Below are 12,045 nucleotides of genomic sequence, written 5' to 3' on the forward strand. Positions count from 1 at the left end.
AACCATCTCCAAGGAAAAGACATGCAAGAAGACAAAGTGGTTGTCTAAGGAAGCTCTACAAATAGCTAAGGAAAAAAGAGAAACAAAAGTCAAGGGACAGAGGGAAAGATATGCCCAAATGAATGCAGAGTTCCAGAGAATAGCAAGGAGAGATAAGAAAGACTTCTTAAATGAACAATGCAAAGAAATAGAAGAAAACAATAGAATGGGAAAGACTAGAGATCTCTTCAAGAAAATTGGAGACAACAAGGGAACATGTCATGCAAGGATGAGCATGATAAAGGACAGAAACAGCAAGGACCTAACAGAAGCAGAAGCAATTAAGAAGAGGTGGCAAGAATACACAGAAGAACTATACAAAAAAGTCTTAATGACCCAGATAATTTTGATGGTATGGTCACTCACCTAGAGCCAGACATCCTGGAGTGTGAAGTCAAGTAGGCCTTAGGAAGCATTACTCTGAACAAGTTAGTGGAGGTGATAGATTTCCAGCTGAGCTATTTCACATCCTAAAAGATGATGCCATTAAAGTGTTGCACTCAATATATCAGCAAATTTGGAAAACCCAGCAGTGGCCACAGGACTGGAAAAGGTCAGTTTTCATTCCAGTTCCAAAGAAGGGCAGTGCTGAAGAATGTTCAAACTACTGTACAACTGCACTCATTTCATACACTAGCAAAGTAATGCTCAAAATCTTTCAAGCTAGGCTTCAACAGTATGTGCACTGAGAACTTCCAGGTATACAAGCTGGATTTAGAAAAGGCAGAGGAAGCAGAGATCAAATTGCCAACATTAGTTGGATCACAGAAAAAGCAACGTAATTCCAGAAAAACATCTACTTCTGCTTCACTGACTATGCTAAAGCCTTTGACTGTGTGGATCACAACAAACTGCAGAAAAATTCTTAAAGAGATGGGAATACCAGACCACCTTACCTGTCTCCTGAGAAATCTGTATGCAGGTCAAGACACAACTGTTAGAACTAGATGTAGAACAACAGACTGGTTCAAAACTGGGAAAGGAGTACATCGAGGCTGTGTATTGTCACCCTGCTTATTTAACTTCCATGCAGAGTACATCATATGAAATGCCAAGTTGGATAAATCATAAGGTGCAATCAAGACTGCTGGGAGAAATATCAATAACCTCAGATATGCAGATGATATCACTTCACTGGCAGAAAGTGAAGAGGAACTAAAGATCCTCTCAATGAAGGTAAAGGAGGAGAGTGAAAAAGCTGACTTGAAACTCAACATTCAAAAAACTAAAATTATGGCATCTGGTGCCATCACTTCATGGCAAACCGAAAGGGAAAAAGTGGAAGCAGCGACAGATTTGGTTTTCTTGGGCTCCAAATCACTTTGGACAGTGACTGCAGCCATGAAATTAAGACACTTGCTCCCTGAAAGGAAAGCTATGACAAACCTAGAGAGCATATTAAAAAAGCACAGACATCTCTTTGCTGACATAAAGAGTTGGACCATAAAGAAGGCTCAGTGCTGAAGAATTGATGCCTTCATACGGTATTGATGCAAAATACGGTATTGGAGCAGACTCTTGAGAGTCCCTTAGACAGCAAGGAGATCAAACCAGTCAATCCTAAAGGAAATCAACCCTGAATAATCACTGGAAGGACTGTTGCTAAAGCTGAAGTTCCATTACTTTGGCCACCTGATGCGAAGAGCCAACTCATTGGAAAACACCCTGAGGCTGGGAAAAGACTGAAGGCAAAAGGAGAAGAGGGCGACAGAGGATGAGATGGTTAGATAGCATCACAGACTCAATGGAATTTGAGCAAACTCTGGGAGATAGTGGAGGACAGAGGAGCCTGGTGTGCTCAATCTACGTGGTCACAAAGATTTGGACATGATTTAGTGACTGAACAACAGAGACAGTAACCAGGACAGGTAGAAAGTTGCCATGTTGTATGGAACAAGCCTTATAGAGAGAGGGCATGGAAACTCTACAAAAGGATGGAGAATGGTATCTTTACATGCACTGGGCCATTTAAAGAGATCTAGAGTCAGGACACTGAACATGAGGCTTCAGAAGAAGAGCTTTCTCTACTCCAGAGGCCACACAGGAAGCTCTCTCAGCAGGAGAGCCAGAGATCAGCAGAGGCAGAGATTTTAAAAGATTGTGTAATAGTATTAATTACTGAGAATGAAAGCACTTTCTGCCCATCACATTAGTAGCCTTCAGGGCTGAGACCAAGTCCACTTATTAAGTTATCTTAGCTTTTTTTCCTTTCTTTTTCTTTGCTTGACTTAGTTTGTGCTGGACTGTGTTAGTCGCTCAGTCATGTCCGACTCTTTGCCACTCCACGGAATGTAGCCTGCCAGGCTTCTCTGTCCATGGAATTCTCCAGGCAAGAATACTGGAGTGGATTGCTATTCCCTTCTCCAGAGGAACTTACCAACCCAGGGATCAAACCCTGGTCTCCTGCCTTGCAGGCAGATTCTTTACCATTTGAGCTACAGGGAAGTCTGGTTTGGCTTACTTTTATGCTAAATTTACCAGGCTATTTACATTTTGATTTAATTTTGCAGGTGTATGCTACCTAATTTCTCTTATAGTCTGTAATAAAACAAGGGTTATGTGACCAATGCTCCTATGCCTAAGCCCAGGGTGGACAGAAATGTTTTGTGCTTGTCTAAGATTTATTTCTCATGATTATAGGGGTGTCCTTGTGGGGTTCCCTTGTGACTCAGCTGGTAAAGAATCTGCCTGCAATGCAGGAGACCTGGGTTCAATCCCTGGGTTGGAAAGATCCCATGGAGAAGGGAAAGGCTACTTGCCGGGAGCCAGCACGGGAGTCCCCACCCATAACAGGGTTATGTGGGAGAGTTCTGGTGGGCAAGGCGAGCCAGAACTCGAGGGGTGCCCCTCTGGGCCTGCCTGAGCTCTACCCCAAAACCAGAGTCTGCCTGCCTTACTGCTTTGTGCTCTCACCTACACCTCTGACTTTACGGGGGGCTGTCCCCCACCACCATCTCCCTCTCTGAAAAAGAGTTAACTTACAGCTCCAGTTAATAAAGTTCCTGGGCATGACAAGAGTGTTTTAGTTCACAAACCCCTCAGATGGCTCTCTAACTTGCCTGACAGGTTTACCCGGACTCCTAGAGCTATGCATACAATTGTTTACAATTGTAAACATGAGCGGCACAGGAAGCTTAAGATATTCAAATAGTATAGAGCCTCTTGGAGAGTTAGAAATTGTCAGAATAGAACTAGTAGAAGATTTCATTGTTGAGCCCATGCTTGCTGCCAAGTTTCCACATCCCCTGTATTGTATCCTTGGAAGTGTATTAATATAGTTGGTATGTAGAAAAAATAAGTAGTGGCCTTGGTGTTAACAACTTTAGACCCTTAAGGTAATAAATTCTTTCCTTTGTTGTAAACCCACTGCACCTCTGCCCTATAGGAATGCAACTTTAACACCTTCGGAGGATGGCGCCAAACTTTAAAATAATTACTCTTAGAGAAAATAAGTCTTATGGTTGACAAACCTTTGTTAGAGTCATAAAATGTTAACAGGCCTTCTGGCCAGAAGATGATGTAAATCACCTAAGCCATTTGTATATGATAAGTTCGCAGAAAAGAAACCCTGATTTCCATAAGGATCAAAGACTGCTGACTTTGCATGATTTCACACCCCCTATTATCCTCTACGTGCCACTTAGGGTATAAAAGCCCCTGTTGAAAATAACAGAGAATAAAGCTATGGGCCTTGCTCACTGAAGCTTGGTCTCCCCATATCGTTCTTTCTCTCACCTCCTGGCTGAATTCCCATCTGGAGCATGGAGGCTTGTCAAGCCTACTAATTTTGCCTGGGCTTCTAAGATCTGACGGGGGAGGCCTTAGTGTCTCCTCTCCTTCGGGAGAATAGGAGGACGCCTACGGCCTACATAGGTGACACAAACTCCTTGTCTTGGAGTTTTATTGGTTTTCCACGTAAACCAAGTTATTCAGCCTCTTTTCTCCACTGAATTTTCTCACTGAGCTATCCCTATTTAACCACTCTTTATATCTCTAATTAATACTTAATTAAGCTATCGCTATTCTAATCTCTGACGCCATCATCCTGAGGGAATCCCTGGATCCAACCAGGGCTGGGCCCCGGCAGCTACTCACTCCAGTATTCTGGCCTGGAGAATTCCTTGGACTGTGATGTCCAGGGGTTGCAAAGATTTGGACACGACTGAGCGACTTTCACTTACAGGGGTGTCTCTTTCAGAATTGTTGGAGAAGTATGTAGAGTTTTCTGCACAGCAAGATGGGTGGCAAACCTATCAGTCTATTAAATTTTTCAGCCTCCTGTCATTTTTTCATTTTACTTATAAATACAAACATCATATAGGAAAGGATAAGTGGAAAGTAACTCAATCTGAGAAATTCACCTCAAGGATGGTAACTAGTGCAGAGAGGCTGTGCTGGACTTCTAGGGACCAGGTGGGGAACTGGAGTATAAAACAGGAAACTGAAACATTGCAGGGAAAAAACGAGACACAAAGCACTTATGAACAAATTTCTAGGGAGCAAAAGTGATGAATTCATCAAAGACTCTTGCAATCTAGGCCATACATTAAACTAATCCCTTTCCAACCAGGATACATGATCATGCTCTATTTAGCTGATTTCTTATCTGGCCCTTCTCTTGCTCAGAAGCAATAAATCCCACCCTAAGGAATCAGATTCTCTACTAAGGAAATCCCCAGTCTGGCTGAGTTGGGTCATTTGAGTCATAGTGGTGTTAATCAACATAATGAATTTGCAAAATCCCGATTTCTTTAAAAGTAGACTATATTATTACTTGTTTATCTATACATACAAACTAGACCCAAGAGTATTTCAGCATGTACTTCAAAGAAATAAAAATCCTCACTAGAATACTTAAGAATGGAAACTTGAGTACACAGTTAATAAACTTCCTATCCTTTTTTGGACCTTCATATTATTATCCATAACAGACTTGACTCTTGGAAAATGAATTTTCTTAAGCTTATTATTTCAATCTCTTTTCTTAACTTTGCTTTCCAGCAGGTAGCTGGCAATGAGTAGCCAAAAATATCTCTACAAATTTAAGGAAGACAACAAACCTAGCAGAATGCAGCAAAATAACAAAACTTAGCAAGACTAAATGCTGTTATAATCAACTTAGGAATTCCAAAGACAAGTTTTGGACTTAGCCATCAACTACTTGGAGATATGACTGATGTCCTCAGAGGTGAAAAGGGACCCTGGAAGCACGAAATCTTTAATGATGACTAATCAAGTTCTTTCACTTCCCTTTCTAAAGCTATAATATTTGGATTTTTGTAGATTTCAGAGGTTATCTCCATGGAGTACCACTGCAAACATACTATCAATTATGTAAAGGTGAAAATGACTTTGAAAGGGAGCTTTGCCCTCAGAATTCTTTAGCTCCTGCCCTAAAGGATGAGTCCAGGTTCTTGTCAGACCACTGACTGATAACAACCTTGTCACAATGATTTCCTTAAAACACACTTAGAAGTCCAGTCACTGTCACAAGGGGAAATTATTATCTCTTTCATAAATTTTAGGCCCAAATTAGGCTATTAAATAGTTTTCAATATACCACTTTTTTTTTCTTAGTTCACTGCAGAAATGAATCTTCTAAACCAGAACCTTACATGAGGAAGGAAGTAGATTTTATATATCCTACTATGAGGGATTCTCTGGTGGCTCAGATGGTAAAGAGTCTGCCTGCAATGTGGGAGACTGGGTTTGATCCCTGGGTTGGGAAGATCCCCTGGAGAAGGAAATAGCAATCCACTCTGGGAAAATCCCATGGACAGAGAAGCCTAGCAGGCTACAGTCCATATGATCTTATAAATAAATCAGTTTTAAACTTTATGTAGCTAAATTTATACATTTTGGGGGTACCTAATTTCTAACATTGAAGAGGCATCATTAGAAAGGCCCTCCCTCCCTTAACTTTCTAAAAATGTTCATTCATATTATAAAGGCTCTTACAGTTTTATTTTTTACATTTAATTGGAATCTGCTTTGGTATAAGAAGCAAGGTAGGAATCCAGAGCTTAACTTTTCCCTGCATCACCTATTGTGGCCATCTCAATTATCTCAACATCACTTATTAAATGGGCTATTTTTTTACCCAGTAATTTGAAATCCATTCCTCTTCTTAGCTTCCTTTTTTATTCAAATTTTTAAATTAATAAATTCAAGCCTGTAATTGTCAACAGGCTGTGAGACTGCCCATCATGGCAGAGGAAGAATAACATTATGCTCATAATATCATTTTATAATCATAACCCGCAAGTGCCCTTAAGTAGAAATTGAACTTCTTGGCTCAGTACTATGAAAAAGAAAACCATGTATCAACTAGATGAAAAACAAAAGATGTTATGCTTGGCAGGTATTCCAGTTCTCTTTAAGCAACACTGAATAATCCTAATCATAAGACTCAGCTACTTAGGGTTGTTCTGCGGAACTAATGCTTCCTCATGGGTCTACGCAACGTAGGCCTGCCCCGCATGAGATGATCTACAGATACCATCCTGAGCCTCCTTTGTGATGGAGGAAGATCACTGCTGTAAAGATCACTGCTCTTTACACTGTTGATGCTTAAATAAATTTTCTTACGCTTTCTGGATCAGAATTCTATGTATTCATTGAAAATTTGTTTAAGGGCTTGAGATGATTCAAAGCTCCACTTTTGAGAAAAATGGTGGTTCTATCCAAGGCATCCTGACAGACCCCAGGTAATGGAGTAGAATGAGCCTATGCCTGGGAACCAATACCAGTTGGATGCTAAATGCTCACACGGAGAAGTAAGCCTTGCTACCTGTCCTCCTGGCATTTTAAGCACATTGGTATCTCTAATCAGCAACTAAGAGTTTTAATATTATTTATACTTCTTTAGAGGAAGTCAACCCAGACTTGCCTAGAAAGTTAGTACCTACCACCCAAAAACACCCTCCAATCCACAGGTGAGATAGCCTACATTGTGAAATGTCATGTACACTCAGTCGTGTCTGACTCTCTTCAATCCCGTGGACTGTAGCTCACCAGGCTCCTCTGTCCATGGGATTTTCCAGGCAAGAATACTAGAGTGGGTTGCCATTTCCTCCTCCAGGGGATTTTCCCAACCTAGGGATCAAACCCACATTTCTTGCGTCTCCTATATTGGTGGGTGGATCCTTTACCACTGTGCCACTTGGGAAACCTTGTGAAATGTCATAAAGAAGTGATTTATTCTTCTAAATATTATTAGGAAGTTAATAATTACCTTAGCCCTGGCTTTTCTGTGTGAAGATTTAATGGTACACAGAGTCAAGATCACAAACATTCACATCAAGTGCCACTTACGTCTTTTGGAAAACTGTAGCTGAAGACACAGCCTGTTATATTACCCATTTCACATAAAGGGGCCGACCTTTATTTATATAAATAGATCATCTCACGTGTCTAGTCCATTTAGCTCCTCTGTGTGCTTCAGTGTTACTCTACTTGAAAATATTTTTTCTCTGTATTTTAACATCACGAATTCCTTTAAGTCACTTTTGAAGTCTACAGAATGTATGTGTCAGAAATGGAGGCACTTTAATGGTCTTATTCACCACTATATTCCCAGTTGCTAGAAGAATGTCTGCCCCATGGTCTGTGGTAGTCAATGTGCTGAACAACCAACCAGAAAATAAATGATTCAAGAAATATGCACATACATACCAAAGCACAAACAAAAATTACCCGGTGTCTTGTGCATGAACACTCATTTTACCAGCAATAATCCAAATGTAAAGAAAGTCTCTGTCATATCCTTCCTTCACTCAGTGTATCTTCACTGCACATCTGCCACATGCCAGAACCCCTCTGACTCAGCTGTTGTTCCTGAAGGGCTCCTAAACCTACCATGGTTGAGTTGAGGGGTCATCAGACAACCATCTGACAATGTAATGAGGACAATGGTAAGAGATTTGTGCAGATACCTGGAGAACTCATGGACAGGCACATAGTCAGCTGGGAACACAGAGAGTAGGAACTAGGGTGTGGGGACTGTTTTCCCAAGGTTCTGGCCCAGGTGAGCCTCTGCAGATGAGGAGGAGCCAACTGTTGGGAGACAGGGGAAGCATGACGGCAGGAATGTCAAGTGGAGCTGGGGGAACCAGCAGGCAGGAAGTGACTGGGGCATTAGGTAGAGGACTGGAAATGGGATGATGTGAGGCACAAGGGCGGAGAAGGCAATGGCAATCCACTCCAGTACTCTTGCCTGGAAAATCCCATGGATGGAGGAGCCTGGTAGGCTGCAGTCCATGGGGTCGCTAAGGGGTGGACACAACTGAGAGACTTCACTTTCACGCATTGGAGAAGGAAATGGCAACCCACTCCAGTGTTCTTGCCTGGAAAATCCCAGGGACGGGGGAGCCTGGTGGGCTGCCGTCTCTGGGGTCGCACAGAGTTGGACACAACTGAAGCGACTTAGCAGCAGCAGCAGAGGCATAAGGGAGGAGGCAGCCCGACATACCTGAAAGCCTGCCATTTCCACTGTTGGCAATGGGAAGCTTTTCCATGGGTTGAAGTCAGGCAGGGGTCTGGTAAGATTTGCACCTTAGACAGGTCACCCCAATGGCTGACTAGAAAATGGACTAAAGGGAGAGAAGGCCCAGGTGGGCAGGACTAGTGAGCCCAGATGAGAGCTGACAAGAGCCTGGAAGAGTGTGTGGTTACAGAAATGGAGAAATGCAAAGGAGAAAGATTTTGGAGAAAATCATATACTTTAGTGCCTGATTTCATAGTTGCAACTGCTTCTGTTCTATACTTCATTATTACTAGTATTCTCTGATAATTCCTAAGGATCTCTTGTTAGGTGAATTTTCTTTTTATTGCCTACTACACTATATTTTTTTCCCCAAATGTTTGCATGCCAATTCTTGTGGCAAAAAATAGAGTAACAACCACTGAAGTTGTCATAACAAGGAACAGCTACTTACTTCTCCTTTGCTTCGTGAGAGCAGCAAATGAGACAAACAGAAAGGTGACCTTGCAAAATCTGCTTCTGGGGTCCACAGATAAGAAAGCAAGTACTGGGAATATTTTAAAAATATTAATATATTAAAATATTAAAAACCTTATTTGTAAGGTTTATCTAATCCTATCACAGCCATGGATAGGATTTCAAGGTCACCCTATAGACTTAGCCAAATACCATTATTTCAATTAAGTTTAAAAAAAAATCTTTAAAATACGTGTCAGAATATGACAGAATCTAGAGATACTACTCTCAAAAATGCACTCTCTCTGCCAGCAATCAGCCAAAAGAGTATCTTTGCAGTCCGTTTTTTCTCTTTTCCAGAGTGAGGATAAGACTGTGAGTTAGTACTTCTGCCCTGTTTTTCACAACTGCCCCCAACCTCTGACTGATGTTACCTTATGCACAATGAGCTCATGCGTGCCATCTGGAAGTGTCCTACCATCTTCCTGCATCAGGGGAACAAAGGAGAAGCCAAACAATTTCTTCTCTCCTTTCTCCTTTGCTGTAGAAGGGGGAAAAAAAAAAAAGAATCAGTTATTTCAGTGTATGCTTACACACTGTGTTCAGACACACGGATTGGGGACATGAGTGATCATGAAGAAATAGAACACTCCCCACCCCCCACCCCCCACACACATCCGCACCCTTTATACAATGAAGAGCAGCTCTTATGATGGGACTTCTGTCTACAGTGGCCACCCTCTAACCCCATAGTCCTGCCTCATAACCATAAGTTATATTCCTTGACTAATTTTCTTCAAGGGATTCACTATTTGAAATTATGTGTTTTGTTTGTTTGTTTTTTTGAAGTTGTAGATTTCCTGTTTCTTCTCCTCACAACCCAACCTCCACCCCTTCTCATAAGCATCACAGAAGGCAAGATACTTGTCTGCTTTATTTTACTCTATGCTTGGTATCTCAAAGAATGCCAAGAACATAGTAGGTTCCCAACAAATGTATGGAACATAAATGAATGAGTGAATGAATGAACTCTCCCTACAGCCACATGTATAAACAGAGACCTCTGAAAGCCATCTCCTTGGAATCAGGCACGCAGACAAACACAAACTGCAATCAATAGTTGATAAGAGCTTACTGCAGTAGTATTTGTATGCCAGAAATGAGGCAATGAGGTTTTCCAATGAAAACCCAACTGAATTACAATGGCTAGAACAAGGGTCATTGGCAACTGTTTACAGATAAGGAAACTGAGAGGTCTATCACAATGTTACCTGCTCCAGACCTCTTGTGTGCCATTCTAGTACTTTCCACCCAGCTTCAGCTTCTCCAAAAATGAAGACCGTAAGAAAGAGAATCTGGGTTGCTCAACTGGACTCTGCCCTTGTATTCAGACGTGCAGAGGAGTTGCAGGCTGGCAGCCGTCATGGGCTGGCCTGTTATTCTTGCCCACACAACTGCGGAAGTGGCGGTTTTACTTGACAGAAAAGTCCAGCTTTGGGATACAGTAAGCCCCATGCTAGAGGAGTCAGATACGGAGATCCTGAGGATCGGAAAAGAGACTCTAATAATAAACACATTATCCCCTTCCAATTGTTTCTGGCATTTAACCACAGGGATGTGGAACCCTGTGCACAGAGTAATTCTAGCTGGCTGGCTTAGATTCCTAGTGTGAGGGCAGCCCTGAATTGTGATTACAGTGAAGGATTTTCTTTTTAAATCATTCATTTCAAGCCTAGAGAGAAAATGGGGAAATACCAACACTCTTCAAACAAAAGTCAGAGCAAAGATCTCTGGAAAGAGATTTATAAGTCAGTGAGTGTGCTGGGTATGGAACTTGTGATTTAGAGGGCAAGTCTTATTTAGAAATAATTTCTTAAGTTGCTTTGACTGTCTTTTTGGTGTGGTTTTCGGTATTCAATTTGGAAAGATAAAAAAAAATTCCAAGATGCATAAAATTAGCAAAGGTAAGGAACAAAGCAATAGCTTCCCTAAATTTGCCCTTGGTTATAAAATAAAAATAAATACCAAGTAAAGTTTAAAGTACATAGCCTTTTTTCCTAAGCTATTAGATCAGGATTAATGAACTAAATAGACACTTACGTATAATATGTATAGTACAATCCCCTTTTATTAATAAAACCCATGAATCTATGGATTCCACCTCTTGACTTTCCAATATGTTTCTTCTTGTAGCTCAACTTGAACAGTTCTGCCCCCTGGGACCTCCAATATATCGACTAACCACTACTTACCCCTTCACTCCCACCTCCCATTTCTATGGCCCATCATTCTAATCACCTCAGTGAAAAATACCCTCAACACTCCCCCTTCCACATGTCCACTCATAACACTATACCTTGGCAGAATCCAATTTGTGGCTTATTCTATGCCTAACCTAAGCTTAATTAGCGCACACTAATAGTACTTTGGCCACCTCATGCAAAGAGTTGACTCATTGGAAAAGACTCTGATGCTTGGAGGGATTGGGGGCAGGAGGAAAAGGGGACAGCAGAGGATGAGATGGCTGGATGGCATCACTGACTCTATGGACGTGAGTTTGAGTGAACTCCAGGAGATGGTGATGGACAGGGAGGCCTCGCGTGCTGTGATTCATGGGGTTGCAAAGAGTCAGACACGACTAAGCGACTGAACAGAACTGAACTACAAAAGCATCCTGGGATAGGCAAACTTTCGTTTACCTAATCAGCACACTCCTCTACTTTTCTAGACAATAATTTCATCCATTCTCCTTGTCTCTCAAGCCTCCAATACTTTGATACTTTCACTTTCAGCTCATGGAGAGAGAACTCCCTCACACCCTCGCATCCACCTATCAGTCACCTGCATCTGCCCTCCTAGCCCGGAACTGCCCATGCTCCCACCCAAGGCTAATTTTTATCCTTGAGTCCTAGGTCCTGAGCTCCTTCCCCAACTCAAGGACACTTCTCCTACAGGTGTCCCCACTCTCTACATCATCAGGTTTTCCTCTCTACTGAATGATTTCTCCCAAACAAACATACTTTAAAAGTTCCATTTAAAAAACCAAACAACAGCAAAAACTTCCTATG

The 12,045-nt window shown here is 41.7% G+C and overlaps 1 protein-coding gene across 2 annotated transcripts in view; it reads right to left on the minus strand.

Moving 5' to 3' along the window:
- DOCK4 (dedicator of cytokinesis 4) overlaps positions 1–12,045 on the minus strand; it is a 479,395-nt gene that overhangs the window by 172,311 nt on the left and 295,039 nt on the right. For both annotated transcript variants that reach the window (XM_070369554.1, XM_070369552.1), the window contains exon 16: positions 9,412–9,518. In XM_070369554.1, coding sequence (XP_070225655.1) covers positions 9,412–9,518 — 107 coding nt within the window. The remainder of the gene's footprint in view (positions 1–9,411; positions 9,519–12,045) is intronic.

This window comes from Bos mutus, chromosome 4 (assembly GCF_027580195.1).
Source record: "Bos mutus isolate GX-2022 chromosome 4, NWIPB_WYAK_1.1, whole genome shotgun sequence".
In the NCBI taxonomy this organism is placed as follows: domain Eukaryota; kingdom Metazoa; phylum Chordata; class Mammalia; order Artiodactyla; family Bovidae; genus Bos; species Bos mutus.